This window comes from Dermacentor variabilis, chromosome 3 (assembly GCF_050947875.1).
Source record: "Dermacentor variabilis isolate Ectoservices chromosome 3, ASM5094787v1, whole genome shotgun sequence".
NCBI classification, from domain to species: domain Eukaryota; kingdom Metazoa; phylum Arthropoda; class Arachnida; order Ixodida; family Ixodidae; genus Dermacentor; species Dermacentor variabilis.
In genome coordinates this window covers 119500184-119518528 of record NC_134570.1, presented here as the reverse complement: position 1 = coordinate 119518528, position 18345 = coordinate 119500184, and the positions used below count along the sequence as shown (strand labels likewise).

General features: G+C 46.7%; 1 protein-coding gene across 1 annotated transcript in view; it reads right to left on the bottom strand.

Moving 5' to 3' along the window:
- Positions 1-18345, bottom strand: part of LOC142574707 (uncharacterized) — a 182176-nt gene that overhangs the window by 59105 nt on the left and 104726 nt on the right. Inside the window, exons 9-12 of the mRNA XM_075683735.1 lie at positions 17908-17976; positions 9666-9772; positions 6795-7038; positions 4152-4253 (exon numbers count right to left, since the gene is read on the bottom strand). Of these exons, the coding sequence (XP_075539850.1) occupies positions 4152-4253; positions 6795-7038; positions 9666-9772; positions 17908-17976 (522 nt within the window). The remainder of the gene's footprint in view (positions 1-4151; positions 4254-6794; positions 7039-9665; positions 9773-17907; positions 17977-18345) is intronic.

The window sequence follows — 18345 nt, the reverse complement described above, 5'->3', positions numbered from 1 at the left end:
TCGGCAACTAAGAAGGGAATAATTGTAATTAGTTTAATGAAGGCACGACATGATTTATCTTTTCACGCAAATGATGGCCCTCTGCTGGGCCTTCATTGGCCATGTTTATATTGCCGCTGACACGAGCAACTTTTGTAGGCCTCTTTAAGTAAGGTGCGCGACTCGCCATGGTTGCTTAGTGGCTATGGTGTCGGGCTGCTAGGCAGGAGGTCCCGCGATCGTATCCCGGCCACGGCGGCCGCATCTCGATGGTGGCGAAAGCAACCGTGTATCTAGGTGCACGTTAAAGTACCCCAGGTGGTGTACATTTACGAAGTCCCCCGTTACGGCGTGCCTCATGAAGTGGCTTGGCACGTAAAACCCCGTAATTGAAGAAAGGTGTGCGAAATAAAGGAAACATCACAGGTAACCGGACAACTCAAAAGCGCTTACGTCAAACAATAATCTGCAACGCACATTTTCTTTCTTCGCTTTGTATAGTGATTCAAGTCTGGCACCGGCGACGGTACCTAAACAGGTTAGGACGATATACAAAACCTGCAAAGGTGCTTGTACACATGGTTGGACCTAAATAAGATGGAGCACCTGGGGCTAGAATCGAGACAAAACTGCCAGCGATTCGAGCTCATCTCGCCATTCCCGCCGTCCATACCAGCACCACCCATGAATCGAATTCAGAGCACCCGCCTCAGCCTAAGAGGAAGCTTTAGCTCGAGTGTTCCAATCTAAATACGTGTAAAAGGAGAATTGGCTTTCCTCGGCAACCACTGCACCAAATTTGACTAGGTTTGTTGCACTAAAAAGCAAAACTTAGTCTAGTGACTGTTTCGAATTCCTCATTTAGGCCGTCAATCTTTTAATATAAAATTGGCAAAAATTGAAAATTTTAATAAAATTACAATATCAAGTTTACAGCGCTGGAACTATGCAATGAATAATAGTATCACGATTTTGTGAGTTCCATGTAAGAGTACATCTAAAGCGGGCAAAATTGATATTTTACACATACAGCCTAAAAAAATTTGTAATATGGAAATTCAGCTTTTGCAGAACCCTCGTACACAACCTTACAAATTCATATATTGACGTATCAAATTTGTCCGCTCTGAAAGGCCTAATGCTTGCCGTTTACAGAATCGTGATATCTGTTTTTGAAGCAGCGCTTGTGCTTCTACTTTTTGTGAACTTTCAAATTTTTGAAATTTACCATATTTCAAGCACTAAAGCGAAATTCCGCTTCCAACAGTCACTAGAATTTCGCTTTCCCTCTCAGATGTAACAAATTTCATTAGAGTCGGTCCATCTGTTATCTCAGAAAAGCGTTTTTGCGTTTTACATGTATTTGAATAGGCCTTCTAAAGCTCCGCTCAACAGTTTCTACTAGCTGGAGTGCAGAAGTAATTGCGGTTACCGCAGGTGAGCTTGGTGTGTGCAAAGTCTGCCTGGGTGACTTTTTCTTTCTTTCTTTCTTTTATTTCAAATTTAGTGTATATTTAATCTACTTGAATGCTAGTATCCGGCGCGTCTAAAAGCCGCCAACATCCCCTAAATATCATGTGTTAAAAAATTTAAAAAGCCTTCTTGTGGAAGCTTGCATATCGTTCACAACATTATGTTCCGTACCATCCTTACCGCAGTACTAGCTTCCTTCACGGTTTGAACGTTTGCGAATGAAGCTTGGATTTGGGAACGTTTTTCCTTCTTTTTTCTTTTTTTTGTTTGCGTCACTGTGAGTCGATATCGGAGGGCGGCAAGGATGGAAAATGAAACGCATCTTTAGAATATACAGCCCCCTGCTTTTTTTCTCAGAAAACGGGGTGCCAACAATGAACGTTTATGAACATCCGCATGGCTTCAGAATTGGCATTTCGTGCACTCGCACGCTCACGGAGGGGGGGGGGGAGGAGGGGGGAGGAAGGATGAGGTCAGGGATGACTCTCTAGTTCTGTCCTGGTTAAATTCACTGAGTCAGGGAAGTCTCACCTCTTCATAAACTGACAGTTTATTACCGCGCTTGGGATCGTCAAAAACAACACTGCGCTGATTGCCGCGCATAGTGCGACGAGAGCCCTCACATCGCAATTCCAACTTGATCTTGAGAACCATGTTTGATGGCTGCCATGGCGCCCGCACACCCTACCGAGATTGCTTTTGAATATTACGGGCTTTCGCATTCGTACTAGAGACTGTCAAACATCATCAACATTTTCGAAGTCGCATTGAATACGAAAACTTAAGTACCGAATGTCGAACGGAATGTGAATTGAATTCTTGGTATTTACGTGCCATAACCACAATTTCATTGCGAGACACGTCGAGGGAGGGGGGGGGGCGCTCCTGATTAATTTTGACCACCAGGGGATATTTATCGTGCCCCCAACGCACGGACAGGGGCGTATTTGCATACGTGCCTCCACCGAAATGCAGCTGCCGTGGCTGGTATTCGATCCCACGAGCTCGTTCTTAGCAGCGACACAGCATAGCTGCGAAGACACCCCGGCGGGAGAATCGAATGCGGAATATTCAGACGCCACGCACATAAATTTATACAGCAGGATTATTCAGTGTTGGTATTGCTTGGCATTATTTTTACTGACTAGTGCAAAGAAAGGATCAGGTTTGAGCACGAATAAACTCTCAGCAACTTTAGATCCTGGTGGCAAGCAGGCTTTTCCAGAAAGGAAAATGCTGCTCTGTGACTAGCTTTCCAAGAACGGTAAGTAGAAGCCGAAAAACAAAGATGTGGAAAAGAAAACAGAAAAGCTGCTGAAAGATTGGTTCGCCGCATCTAACAGTGCCCTTTGCAAGAAAAGCATCAGAGCCTGAACAGGAAAAAGTTAATGCTCATACATCCGTAGACTGCTACAGAAAACTATAGACAGACTATAGGCAAAAATCACAGGTTTTCATCCAAGTTCTTGCTGGGAAGGGGAAACAAAGCCTGCATTACCCAATTTCTTTCTGCACGGTGTCGAAAGCTTTTGTCGTCTCATTTATGATGACTTGCGATAATTCGTTTAGCTGACAACGAACAGTAACAAGACTAGCATTGAGTGGTTGGGAAACATTTGGTTAGTTTTGATCATTAGAAAATACTAAATACGATTATTTTATATGTAGTAGCCAATTCCTATCACACATTTATATATTCCCGTACCCCTCAATTTCACTCCACATTTTTGAAATGTTCTTAGCCGTATGCTACAAAGCCTCTTAACTAACGCGCCAACAGTCACCCCGATATAAGCATAGGCTTGTCTCTAAATTGCGATTTTCCAAAAAATCGAGCGCAATTTCTCCAATTCACTACCGCGCATTTCTTTGCAAACGAGAACAATTTGCCTTTCCTTAGATTACACGCTATTGGCTTAGTTCTGGGCCAGATTTGCGTTGCTTACACTAGATGCGATGTAGAAATTAGATTCTCGGTGAATGGATTGCTCGAAGTAGGATTTTGCAATGTAAAACATTGTGTAAGCGTATATGTTCAGGCTGTATGTTATTCCTGCGTCACAAGAATTACGACAGAAACAAGTATAGTATCCTTAGACCATATATTCTTCCATATTCGATGAAGCTCTCTACGCTTGGCGACGTCTTTGATAGCCATCTTCGTCAGAAAAACACGTCGAGGAAAATAAGGAGCTCCTCCCGCGGAGTCAATTCAACAACCATTTCAGAAGAATTCCTAATTACCTTTTGAAGGACATTTTATTAGGCGCACGGGCTTGCATCATTAGGTCAAAGTACGACGTAGGCGCAACATCAGGCGTTTTCGTTTATTGCTTTTCTCCACGCGAACGGGTTATAACGCAACGGCGATTGTCTATGCTTCTAGTTCATGTCGCAGTCGATAATTCTGGCGACATAGTCATTGCTAACTGACACAATTATTACACAGAAAGACATCAAAGAACATAATGCGAGTATTATTGTCAGGTTACGTATGCGCCTGCAGCCACTCTAGCAGAATACATGACTGCGCATGCGCAAGAAGAAGGGTACCAGAGGTGCAGTCCCCAGCTTCGATGCTACGCTGTCTGTGTAGCAAGCTTTGGCGATTCCTCCCAGTTCAGAGCCGCATGGAAATAGCATGACACCATTGCAGATGACGAAATCGCTAAATGAGACCATATAAGACGCTCTCTTACATCAGCAATTTTTCCTTTTGCAAGCTTCAGGGGCCTAAGGATGAAAGAAAGGGTCTTCTTGTCTGGACCAGGCGCCGTGAACTCCGTCATGCGGGCTTGAATCTGAAAGAGTCGCGATCATCGAAGAGCTGATTAAACAATACATTACGCACAAGAAAGCATTGTCCACCCACAGTGAATACAATGAACAGAATAAATGCATTGCGCAAAGCATTGCATTAAAACGCGTATATTGTCTAGATTTCTGCCGGTGAAAGTTTTCCACCAGCTTGCCACTGCAATTATATAGTTATTGCTTGAATTTCCTGAATTTTGATCTATAGTGAGTGTCAATAAATTTTAAAGGACTATTGTCTAAAAGATTGCGCGTGCAACTCGAATGGCGTTGTACATATATATTCGAACGTACGCGAGCATCACGTACGCAGTATGCTGGAATTTACTGCGAGTCACGTATAAAAACAGGATGCACATGACGTACGTGATTCGGGCTCGACGACTGGCGACTGTGCTAAGCTTAGCTACTTTCTATGCCACTTGCTATGTGGTGCAAATTCGGCCAACGAAGAGATATTCGTGACTCAAGATTCAGATGTTTGGCAGTGTTTGCTTCTCGCCGTTACCTCTGCGTAACATCTTGCGGGGGTGGTCCCTCGCTGTATATCGGATACCGACGGAGAGTATAACGTCCGGTCGGCATGTATACTCAGCACATAGCGCCCTGCCTGAAAAACGATGTTAGATTTACCAATTTCTGCACAATACAGCGCCGTTCTAGCAATGGAGCTGAAGACCCTATTCGGTAAACTCGACCACGATTTGGTTCTTGAATTGTTAGCAGCTACTGGCTGCAGTCGGTTGCCATTGGTTATCCTTACCATTGCTATTGGTTGTCATTGGTTATCTTCTCTCTCCTTCAAAAGCAGTAGACAGCCATGGCACTCCTATTCAGCCTTGCCATACGCTCTTTCGTATCTTTCTTCAATCAGATCTAGGATGTTGGTCGCACTCTTTACGTAGACGTTGTCCCTGTGGATAGCGACAGGCTCCCCCTGGCACATCAAAACGTAGTTGCAGGGAGCAGCTACCACCATTGAGCAATGCCTACGGCGTGGAGAGCTCACATGTTCCTCTGCAAAGACAGAGCTACTCGTCGTCGAAAAGCACGCTCGTGAACCAACAGACTTTTCTCTTAACACAGCATCAGATGCCAAATGCGTTCCCTCTAAATCACTCATCCGGGCGCTTGGTTTCACTTCAGAAGCCGAGGCAAAAGCAACGCATGCCCTTCGCCAACTCACCACCCAGTGTAACCAAACCATGCATATGCCTCGGCGGGTCTCTAACCGCTGACATGGCCTGAAAGAGTTGACTTATACGTTGTGCAGGCCTTTATACACTGACGCCTACTAAACCACCTCCTTTATGAGAACCTAACTCGCACTGGACACACACGTGTGTGTACTCTACTCAAGAAAGCGCAGAAACTTCCCCTTGGCCTTCTTATGCACATGGCTACCCTTATCCTAAAGTGACTCAGGACGACTAACACCCTGGAGGAACTTAAGCCCATCAGGCCGCCCAGCTGAGTCGCTTGCGTTCCACAGCACCGGGACGGAATAATCTAAGTTCGCTTGGCTAACCACCTAATACCGCTATCCTTTCATCAATCACCTTTTTGTTGCAGCGTGGGCCTAACACGCGGTATTCCGCGCCATGTACTCGCCGTACACTGCCAGACCATCGGTCGTGTTACTAGCGTCACGAGTATCCCGCGGGCAGCAGCGCTCTTTATGCGCTCTTCGCGACAGCCGGCCCAGGGGATGAATGCAGGCGACTAGTAGTGAAGTCTGATCTCGTGACCGTATTTGCAGCCTCGAAACATGGATTAACCAATGTTTCTGTCCCGGAAAAACGCGTAATCGCTAGGCCAGTCTTTTCGCTTGCTCTCTCCCTCCGTATACCACCATCTCCTTCCTACAATCCACCTCGCAAACTTTTCTGTTTGCCTGGGTGCCTGGGCACCCGGCGGCCCCGGGTAATGAGTGGAATCTCGGTAATGAACTCAAGTTATGAAACGCAGTAGCGTGAGCACTCCAAAAGCGTCTTCCTATTGAGAAATGTAGGGAGCCCCCAAAGAACGAGAGCGATGTGTGCGGAATTCGTAAGCCCCGCTCTCTGCCATTTAAGGCGCAGTATGTCCGTTTTGTCCGAACCAAAGCCATCGTTGCGCGCAACTGTAGCAAATGGAGCTATCGAGCGTGGATTACCTGTTGAACCTTGCAGAAGGGAGCTTGTGGACGAGCCGTTGTGGCTGTATTCATTTAACCGTAATGTACACGAATATAATAAAACGATCTTGGGAACTCGACGACAAGTCGCACAAGTCGTGCGACTCGTTGCTCGAGTGAGGTTATTACGTGGACCATAATCAGAGCGCAGTTCCTGCAACACCTGTGTGAACGGCGTCCGAATAAACTACGGGCGAGTTGTTCAAACACGTCAATATGGCAGCGTAGCACACTTACACAAGGGAGATGCGTGCTGAAGGAATCATTGGTGTGTCTTGTCTGTTTATTTCCGCCTTTCTTCGATGCGACAAACAGATCAACGAAAGAGTGTCGCAAAATACCTGATACTTGCCTCGCCACTGATGGCGTCTAACCGCTCCTTGTCGTAATGGAAGAGAAACTGCATCATCGCGGGCTTCAAGTAGTTCTCGAGGAATGTGCCGCAACGGTACGCCTTCACGGGCAGAACCTTCGATCCCCACTCGTACTTGTTGGCGAATGCGAAGAACGGGGCAAGGTCGGGGTCGTCTTCGTCCATGTACAGCGAAAGTTTCAGCAAAAACTTGAACATGGCCAGGTTCATCGATCCATGGCCTCTGGAACAGGCAGTTGATAGAATCTTGGTAAGGTCATTCCATTTTACGAAGATTACACAAATGGATCACGGCAAAATATTACTCTTCCCGAAATCTTTCCGGGTCTGCATATCCCCGCTTTGTTCAGGACGAGACAAGTGCATTCCTGTGTACCCGTTTCCCTTGCATTAGGTGTCGACTTGTTAATCTGTGAAGGTTCCGATGGACTATGCAGCTGCGCCACATCTAAAGCTTAAAGGGACACTACAGTAAAAAATGATTTCTTCTGCATCAGTAAATTACCTTTATACAACACTAAAAACGCCGCTCTTAGCACGATAAGTCGCTTGGCAAGCCAGAAAAAGCGCAAGAACGAAAGATGGGTGCGACGCCGCCTTGAAGTTCCCGCACCGGATCGCTGGGACGTCATGGATTTTGATTGCATCTTCTAGGGCTTACTTACTTATATAGCGCTACAGATTGACTACATTGTATTCTAAAGACACCAAATATTAAACATAGCAAGTTTCGGGAACCTCTACTCAGCCAACGCGGCCCAAATGCGAAAACATACTTTGGAATCTCTGACTTCACACTGACGTAGAGCTTCGGGGTTTCGGCGCGAAATTCAAATACTGATACTTCGACTTTCATTTTCTCATCTAATAAACTATTTTCTTGAAATGACTGCCTGCAGGGTTCTAAAACAATGCTTTATTAGTCTAGACTGAGTTATTGTTTCGCTTTAGTGTCGCTTTAACTCAATACGCTAAAAGTGAGTGCAGCATAAATAGCGGAGCATGGCGTGCACTCCAGATTCATAATGTTAATAGCGATATCCAACAATCTCCAATCATCTCAGGCTGAAGGCAGCAACAGTCTGCTACTTCCGACCGGTAGGCAGTTTTGATGTCAGCGCCACGCTGGGTTTGGTTAGCCCGTTTGCACATCTTCGCGCGCGGACTACGTGGAGCTCGTGGTGGGGACTTGATGCGAGTTGGGTGAGCCTCAAAAAGAAGGACAACAATTTTGACATAAATGGTAAGAAATTGAGACACGTTCGGGGACACAGCGTAAAGCACTAAAATGCGCCACACCCGCCGTGCTTAATTGCTTAGTGGCTATGGTGTTGGGCTGCTAAGCGCGAGGTGGCGGAATCGCATCCCATGTTACGGCGGCCGCATTTCAACGGGGGCGAAAAAGCAACTGTACTTGGATTTAGGTGCACGCTAAAGAAGCCCCGGTTTTCAATATTATTCCGGAGTCACCACCGTTTTGGCACGTAATAACCTCACAATCTTTGTTTAATGCGTCAATTTACATCTACTGGCATCAAAATGCTTATCATGGTCTGGCCACCAAAACACATGTTGCTTTATTGTCTACCGTTGAAATAAATTCTTAACATCTAAATCCGTACAGGTGTGTCCGCACATATCAAGCGCATGTATTGCCCGGAGGGCACAGACTATAAGAAGAAGATTGAGCTAAGAAATAAGTGCTAGGAATGACCAGTTAACATCATTGATTGCACCAGGAAAACATTTTTCTCGATTTATCCAAAAATATTCCGCAATACATTCAGGCACATGCGACGAAAAAAATACGAAACTGATACGCAGGATGTATTCAGATTGATAGCACGTTCGTTATATTTCATTCACCGATGGACCATTCTGCAGGATAAAAATATATTGTTGTACACTTAAATAAGCTTCGACTTTTTCTTTGCGACTTCTTTTACCTTTGAGGGGCCGTATAGCAACTTGATTCTGGGCCATGAAACGCTTAATGAAATGTTCGCTTGCTACTGAAAGTAAAATTGCGTTAGGACTTTTCAATGCAAACGTTATTTGAATACCTTTTGAAAAATATCGGGCTGCACGAGGACTGTCCTAGTAAGAAAAAAAGCCACTTTGAAACAAATTATTTCGCATAAATTTTCAAGAACTTTTTTTCTTATTGAGGGGTGCTGTAAATGAAATCACGCCCCCTTCGATTTAAATTAGGCCCCCCTTAGATCTTTTGGAATGGCCCATACACTTAGAGTGTACTGGATTGATTGGTCCTTATTTTGAAGCTGCGCTATGATCTGAATAAGCCCACAACAACCGTTAGATAGATACTAGCCCCCCCCAAAATTCAATCAAAGGGTGAATTACGAAAAGTCGCATCGAAAAGCTTAGTTGTGCATGGGTACGGTGCTTAGTATATACTCTTTCTTTCAGAGCTTCACGATGTTTCACTAAAGATATCTTCTAATTGTCGCTCGCGATCTTGCTTCGAACTACATTTCTTACTATATGGAAAAAAATCACTTTTTGCCGTTGGCTCCGAACATCCACCGGCGCATAAGAGTCACCCCCGTATTTTCATATGACCCTCGACTCTGTACTGCACCTAAACTCGAGAAACAGGTTGGCAGCGCCATCCCGCCACAGAAGTGGTCACTGCGTTTCAACAACGCACCGCAGTGGTCCATGAGAAGCGTAGCGACCTCTCCAGTCGAGGGGTGGCGCTGTACTCAACTCGGTGGAACGGAAGAATGATCGGTCGAGGATAGTTTACGAACACGGGTGCAAGAGTGGAGAGCCGTTGACAAGACTTGCCCTGCCACCACCTAGCTTGTGCGTCGCACTCGTGCTTACCCGCTGTCGTACGCTAATAATGCCTTCGGCTGTGATGGATGTCGGCCGAAGATTTTGCCGGTGACGGTTACGCCGTACACTTTTTGGATGATTTCCGGAATGTTCAGCTGCAGGTCAAAGAGAAAATACGTGGACGGTAAAGAAGTAACGGGTGAGGTGGGAGGAGGAATTCATTCTCATTCAATTTTTTTTCTTCAGTGCATTGACGTGCGCTCAATATTTGCCGCATGAAGCCTAAATGTTTGTCCTACGAAGCCTACGCTGCTCTAAAATGCAACAAACTACATAATAATTCACGTTACCGATTCTCAAGGGGCGCGAAGGCCTCAAGGTCCGTGATTGTTTTTGTGTTTGCAGGTATCTATTTTTGCCATATCTTGGAAGCACAAACACGCATATACGGTCAGGCGTGGCAAGTGTGGCGAGGCTTCGGGCTTGAAGCTGACCCCCATCGCTACTTCACGGAAATCAGAGGCCGGGGATCGTTTTACTTCAAAAATTATTTCAGCCGGGGTCAGACAGCTTAGTGCCGGGTTCGGAGGGCACGCCGTTATTGTCTCGCCATATACTCTCGACGGAATAATATACGTAAGATCCGGCGAAAGGGCCCTTGTCTGTGTCGATATGCGACATGGCAGAGAAGCGTAGAGTTGAGGAATATATGTACTGTCGCTGCACGTTGTGACTAAAATAAACGCTGCGACTTAACTACGAAATTCGCACATCATTAAGAAAGACACAAAACGCGCCATACCATCGGCTATCATCGATTCTTAAGCTCACATATTCCTCCACTCAATTTATTAGTATTAGGTCTCTCCACGCTTCTACGCCTAAATAGCGCGTCAAAATTTCAGCCAAACTTTAAAAAAAATGCAAATGCCTCGTAGCTGGGCAGAATCAAGTTAATGTAGTTTGCCGTCTCTTGGAGGTAATTACATTATTTTTTCATTCCGTCTAATTACACATTCAGTCTAATTAATCAACTTCTGCAGTATTGTAATTAGATGTAAAGCTTTCTGTTGCTCAATACATATAGGCTTCTGCTTTGTCATTGGCTCTTTGCTCTGTAAAGCAGTAATATTTAAAGGGGATTGCACAGAAAGAATGCGACGGCTATTTGTAAGAGCACAATTTCCGTAAATTTTGTGAGTGCATCGCAGAGGTTGGACCCAACAAGAACGAAAAAAAGAGTTTGCTTTTTATCCCTTTGCTGCGTGCAGAGTTGAGATCGAGCTTGCCAAGAGTAGTCAATTTGGTCGCCATTAATCATACACACAAGAAAAAAAAAACGGGATAACACTGAAAGAAGTCCGCTTATGTTTATGCTGCATAGAACAAACATATATAACCACTGATTCGGACGCTCGCTTCGTACGCAGGCGATCGTTCGGCCCCTTCAAAATGTATGCTTCACACTGTACGGTATGCCGCTATTACTAACCAACAATCTTTTTATTCGGTTGTGGCCACCGTGTCCAGGAAAAGAGGCAGTAGGTCACTATATATGCAGATAAAATTTGAACGCTTGTCAAAGCAAACAGTAGAACTTATTTAACGATATGTTTGGCAGATATGTATGTGAATGATATGTCATGCTTCCTTGAACGGCAGGGGCGCAGAGGCTGTCAGGCAATTTGCCTTTACCGCTGCCCCCTACACGCAGAGAATCCATTAAACAACAACAAACAAATTTTCGAAGCAGCCTGGTAACCACGCTGTTGCGATCGTCGCGTATGTTTCTTAACTACTACTTGCTGCTATACCACAACATGTAATTGGCGAGAGAATGTTGCAGTAAGGGCACAGTCTTGAAAGAATACTAAACAAAAAATACACAGCAATCGTGCTGGCTGCTCCACCCGCCTCACTGGTAGCCGAAACTTTGGCCAAGTTAAATGACTGCAATATGTCCTATGGAACCTTTTCCAATGTAGGCAACAACCAATAGAATAGCAATTGCCGCCGAGAGTATACCTGGCACACAACACGGAGTGTTCGCCCATGCCAGCAAGCCGACAGCTCACAGGCCATCTACGAGCTGTCGGCTTGCTGGCATGGGCGAACACTCCCGTGTTGTATGTCAGGTATACTGCCTACTGTCGCGACTGGTGGTGTGAAGATTTGTGCAATCCATTCAGCAAGGAGGAGGAAGGGAACATGGGGCTGCGACCGATATCCATGGCGTTTAAACACGTTTAACTTACATTATGTAAAAGAGTTTTCAAAGAGTACTGGAAAATAAGTTCATGATCAAGTTCCAGCAGCCGATAACTAGAAGCGTCCGTCTCTCCTCATTTAATGCCTGCGTTGTCATTGTCCAGTCGCCTTCCCCCAATCCGCCGTTAGAGACGGGTGACATCGGGTCACGCTAATCCGGAGGATGGTTGCCCGATTCCTCTGAAGTGAGCCACCCACATTAATTTACACGAAAAGTCGAGGGGAGGAGGAACTGAGCCTTTCTCTGGCGCGGACGCAGAGCAGTCTGGGCAGAGGACTTGGGATGTAAATGATGTCGCCTCCTGACAGAGGTACTCCTGGAAGGACCTGTCTTGGCAGACAGATCCTTCCGTCTTTTCAGGCTCGCTCCTGACAGAGGTATTCCATTGCTGGCCATAAATCACACCTGCTGAGGACAGCTATGACGAGGCCGCCGGCCCTTTCCCTATTCTGGCGTTATCCGTAACCGACGGTTGTCGCGGGGTAAACGGCCGATCACAACAGTAAGCAATATGGTGGCGCCCTTTGAAAGAAAAGGTATATATAAAACCTTACGGCTTCTTCGTATCTATGGCCGTGTTCACTGAAGTTGCTGGATACTGCCTTTGAGAATTTAGTAGTAAGATGAGGCTTTGTTGTTCTTGCAATTTTAGGAAGGGGTTCAAGAACCTCGGCATCGATTGGTTGCAGATTGGTTGCATCGGTGTAGGCTTTTTCAAGGAATCGTGTTTCAGGACGACATCGGTGGCGTCATCGGTGAACAGACGATGCACGCTACTCTGGCGCCACTTCATATCCATCGTTGCCTCAGCGCCCGTCTGTTGCGGCAGTAAGTGTTTGTTCTCACGCTTTCGCCATATCCTCCTCCTCAGCCTTCAGCCTCACGGTTACGCTGCACCCGTCCTCCTCCGCTTTCCTCCTGACGCTCTCTTGGCTATCCCCGTGTTTCATTCGCGCTCTGCGTTCGTTCTTCTATCCTTCGGTGTGCTCCTTGGCTCGGTTAGAAAGAACGCCAAGGGACGACGCGGACGCTAGCCACAGCATCGTCCTCTAAAAGGCTTTCCATTATGTCAGCGGATTTTGCACCACGACTTCCCATGTGGCCAGCGCTCCGACGAGAACTATATATTATATATTGCTAGGTGCATACTGTTTTTTTTTGGGGGGGGGGGGCAATGCGCGCGGGCGCCTCGAGGATGAAGACGAACTGTTCCTGGCTCTGGAGTTGTTGGCTGAACTGGCCACCGCTGCAGTTGTTTTTCTAAATAAACATTGTAAACAGCCTTCCGCCAGCAATCATCTGCAACATTGTGATGGGGGCTGGCATTTCCCGTCTTCCCCACTCAGCCTCACTGCGGCCGCACCGTCCAGGTTTCTTCCCTGACTCCCGGTGACGACACCTCATCTGCATCTACACTTGCGACTCCAAAAACAATGCACGTCACGGTTATTAGTCTCCTCAATCGTGGCATATTCCCTGGCCAAGATGTTTTCGACGGTGAGGAATGGCTCAGCATGTGCGAGCGTTTTAGCCAGAACAACCGCTGGGACACTACCAAAATACTACCAGATATAGCCTACTTGGGCGGAACATCGCGTGCCTGTTTCCGGATACAAAAGGAGTAGGGGTCAAACTTGGATGGCTTCAAAGAGAATCTCCGCAACTTGTTTGGAAACCCGACCAATCGCCAACCGACAGGATGAGCTTGTTTTCAGGGTGCAGTGTGCCAGCGAATCGTATGCACAAATCGTACTAGCTCACTGTCGGAAAATTGGCGATAAAATGATCGAGGGTGAAAATGTACACTACAGCGTGTTCAACTCGTTGACTTACAGCGTGTCCACCTTTAACATCACTGCCAAAGAATGTCGCCGCTTCGAGCTGGTTGAAGGCCGCCGCGTCATTCCTAAGTTCTCCCGTCTCCATAACATGGCTGCGACGTCATCTCGCGTCAACCTTACCAGTGCACCCCTCTCCAATAAGAATGTTATGTGCATCGTTGGCCGCTAGCTCGGGGCTGTAAGTCCAGCCCCATTCTATCCACACTCACTTGACCACACCACTGAGAAAACGGCACTATCGATCTCCCTCATTCAGGCATCTGTGCAGCAAGAATACGTCAGCTTCGGTTTTCCTGCTGCCTGTTCTGTCTCTCAAGCTGACACCAGACCTCTGCCGATAGCTGTGCCTCGCAGCGAACTGTATTCTCTTCCTAGATTCGGCAAACTTACTGAGTTGAGAACTCCGGACAAGGTAATCTGCTTCCGTTGCCACCAAATCGGTTATGCAGGTCGCCACTTCTCTATCACTTGGAGGTCCTTGTAATGGAGCAACTTTCCTCCCTTTCCTCGCTCATTAGCTGATCCTCGGCGCTACATGCTCCACCGTATGCTTTCCACCTCTGACGTTCCTATAGATAACACACGTCCCGCTCGCACGCCGTCACCTCAGCGCCCCAGGTCCCCGTTGCGTTAGCCGCGCTGCTATTCATCGCCGACCTATTCTGGAATACCCCCCTCCCCCCACGGGGGCCAAACTAGATAATGAAATTCCTGGGGTAGGGCTGAATTATTTTCATTGTGATGAAATCTTTCATTGACGCTCCGAACGAACCAGAAGTTACTTGATGTCCAAGTCGACGGTGTCCCTTTGACGGCTATAATTGACACTGGAGTCCAGGCATTCATAATGAGAACTAATTTTAGTCGTAGACTGAAGGAGGTATTTAGACTTGCTTCTGCAGAGCCATGCGCGTTGAAATGGCAGCACTGCCACCGTCATTGGAATGTGTCCTGCCCGTATAAGCAGCGTCGGCCGCCATATTCCAGTTCTTTTCACAGTGCTGACCAAATGTCGCCAGGCCCTCACCCTACGACTAGACTTTCTTATTGCGCATTCCGCTCTGGTCGAATGTTCTGCCGGTACCATTTTGCTTCGAACTCCGTCTTCACCCGCCTACTCGTGCCGAACTGCTGAAAAATTTTAATAGGACCATCTTCGTCCGCCTGCAGCCTAAAGCCTTGACTTTCGTTGATTTACTATCATTTTTATCTTGTGCCCCATGGTGATTACGTCTTCACACCTGTTCCTGATGTCCTTTTGAGGCGCAATATCACTGTGATCCCCTTCGTCGTAGCCACTGCGGATAACCGGACATTCCTCCCACGTTGTCAATTTTGGCCTGACAGAGCAAGTTCTATCCTGAGGCATATCGGTTGCTACGCTGCCTACTGTAGTAGCAGATGAATTTGTCACGACTTTTTCAATAGATGTCTTCTCCGATCCTTCATCCCCACACGATGCAATTTGCCTAGACGCAAGATTTAGTCCAGTGGTTGCTGCGGACCTATGGCCTGAACAAGCGGAAGCTCTACGACGCCTCTGCTCCCCTACTATGACATGCTCGACCTCAGCAATAGACAACAGGACCAAACATCTCTTGTTAAGCATCACATAAGTACTTACGAGGCTAGACCCATTCATTGCCAGCCATATCGAGTTTCTGCATCCGAGCGTGACGTTCTCCAAGATGAAGTGAACAAGATACTTGGCAAAGGCATCATTCAACCCTCGTTGAGCCCTTAGTCGTCCCCCGCTGTGTTTGTTAAACGGAATGATGGAACGTGGCGTTTTTGCGTAGGTTATCGTCATCTCAGCCGAATTACCAAAAAGGACGTCTAACCCTTGCCTCGCCTTGACGACGCCTTCGATTGTCTCCATGGTGTTAACTACTTTTCATCAATAGAGCTTCAGTATGATTATTTACAGATTTCTGTAGATGAAAATTATTAAGAGAAGGCCGTGTTCGTCACCCCTGATAAGTTATGCCATTCGGTCTATGCAATGCTCCAGCAACGTTCCAACGTATGACGGACTCTTTGCTTCAAGGATTGAAAAGGGTCCATGTGCTTCTGCTACCTAGACATAGTTATGTTATTTTCTGCTACATTTGGGACACACATTGAGCGCTTATCTGCTATCCTTCAGATATTTAGGAAGGCTGGGCTCCAACTGAATTCATGGAAATATCAGTTCGGTCGCCGGCAGATTATAGTGGTAGGCCATCTCGTCGACACTTCGGTATTCAACCAGACCCGGAGAAAATTTGTGCTTTCATGTCTTTTCCTGCAACTAAGTCTGTCAAAGCTGCCCGAAGATGTGTAGGACTATGCTCCCGGATCTGATGGTTCGTAAAAATTTTCGCAGCGATTTCCCGACCACTCATATTGTAAAGAAGGATGTACCATTTAGGTGGAGTCCTGCTGAAGCTGCCACCTTTAGATCACCACACCACAATTCCACCACCACCACATCACCTCATACTGGTCCACTTTGAGCCGTCCTCTTCTACAGAGGTACGTACTGATGTCAATGGTCATAGAATGGGAGCTGTTTTAGCCCAACGCCAACGGGGACAACACTGTGCTATCACCTACTCTAGCAGCCTCCTCAAACCAGCACGCGACGATTCTATAAGAGAGCGTGAATACCTCGCTCTCATCGGGGCGGTTTCCATATTCCGCCCATATTTCTATGGCACGCACTTGTCTGTAACCACGAACCATCCCAAACTCTGCTGACTTTCACACTCAGGGATCCTACCTGCCAGCTTAACCGCTGGGCTCCGCAGCTACAAGAATATTCTTATGCCATAGTGTACAAGTCGGGCAGCCTATACATATTGAAAGAAGCAGACTGTTTATCATGCTGTCCACTGGATGAATGACACAGCGTCCGCGGCATAGAAGCCGAGACTTGCGTTTTCTCCGTGTCTCAACTGTTCCCCGTCGCCGACGAGCAACGCCGTGATGTCAGCTTGCGCGCCATCATTGATCGCTTGGAATCTTCGCCATCAGATTCATCCTTTCCCTTAGTTGTCCTCCGGGATTACGTATTATACCGCCACAACGTTCTCCCCGACGGTGATGACCTAATCCTCGTCATTCTTAAGCACCTCCACTCATCTCGTATTTATGAACCTCACGACTTAGAAACCACCGGCCACCTCGGCATGTCTTGCACTTACGACCAGGTTCGCCGATGCTTTTTTGGCCAAGCCTTGCCCGCTCGATCTGGAGATGCGTGAACATAGATATTTAGACGCACCGAGACGGTGCTTCTGCCACTGGCGGTAATGCTACATGGGCATAGTGCTTGCTTCTTTTAGGCGATGCGCGCGGGCGCCTCGACAAGACCACGAACAGTTCCCGACTTTTCGAGCTGTCCAGTGACCTGGTCAGCGCTTAAGTTGCCTTCATAAATATAAACTGTAAATAGTCTTCAGTGTTTAAGCCTTTGTTCGCGTAACAATATATATATGAACAAATAACGTTCGCAGTTGGCGCGAGAAAAGCTGGCTTGAACGGCTAGCCTCCCTCTCTCCACCTGATGCACAAGACACCAGTGACGTCATGATGACATGGTTTTGGCTGTAATTTATTTTTAGCGAAATACCCACCGATGGAAGTGGCGATGGCGCCATTGGCAATGCATTCCAAGTCTTCCAACCTCTGGAGCTGGCGATGCTCCCGTGGGATACAGGATATACTGCATACTGCGGTGTTTTTCACAATGTGCGTAAATGTGATCATGAACCCCGAATAGCTATAGGCCTGAATTTTGCAGCGCTTGTAGGGGGCAGCCATGTTGTTCCGGGGACTGAGGGAACAGGTGAATGAGCGAGAGGAATTCTGTTTAAAAGGTTCTTGGCGCATACTAAGAACATGCTGAGCATGCGGAGCAAAAAGCATGCCGAGCTTGCAAGAAAATGCAGAGCGGTATCCCTCTCACTTGTTCACCTGTTCTTGAAGCTCCCAGCACAAGAACGATGCGCCCATTCTGGTTTATAGTAAAGTGACGACAACGTATGAGAAGATCTCAACGTAAAAAGCGCGACGAGCGTTACAGCGATAGTTGAAGATACTGCTGACAGTGGTAACCCGCAAAAGAAACTAAAAAACGCACGGGGGACAATATTACATTATTGAAACAATATTGCGCGCAATTTCACGTAAGACTTACGTGTTGTGTCTTTACGCCGATTACGTGATTGCCTGGGTAGTCTCCTTCTAGGGACCCGAACTCCATTTCCTGTAAGTCAGCAATAGTTCATATATGGATAGTGTTCAAAAAACCCGCTATACAGCAAGAGAACGTAAACAAGAATTTCGCAACTTCTTCACGACAGCTTTCACTGTCAACGTTCTTCCGTTCTTGCAGTTACGTAGCTTCATGATATGTTCTATTTGAAAAGCTGTAACCATTTCAAGAAGTTGTGTATGTCACAGGGAGCAGGTATAGTCACCTCACCTTGTGCGTGCGTGATCCAAAAACATGCATTGGTCGGGTTCTGTTAATACCACACTGATAACAATTCACGTTGATATCGCTTGTGAGCAGTGTAACGTATTGTAAGTAGACAATGTCATCCATATTACTCGTAACAAAATCTAATTCACG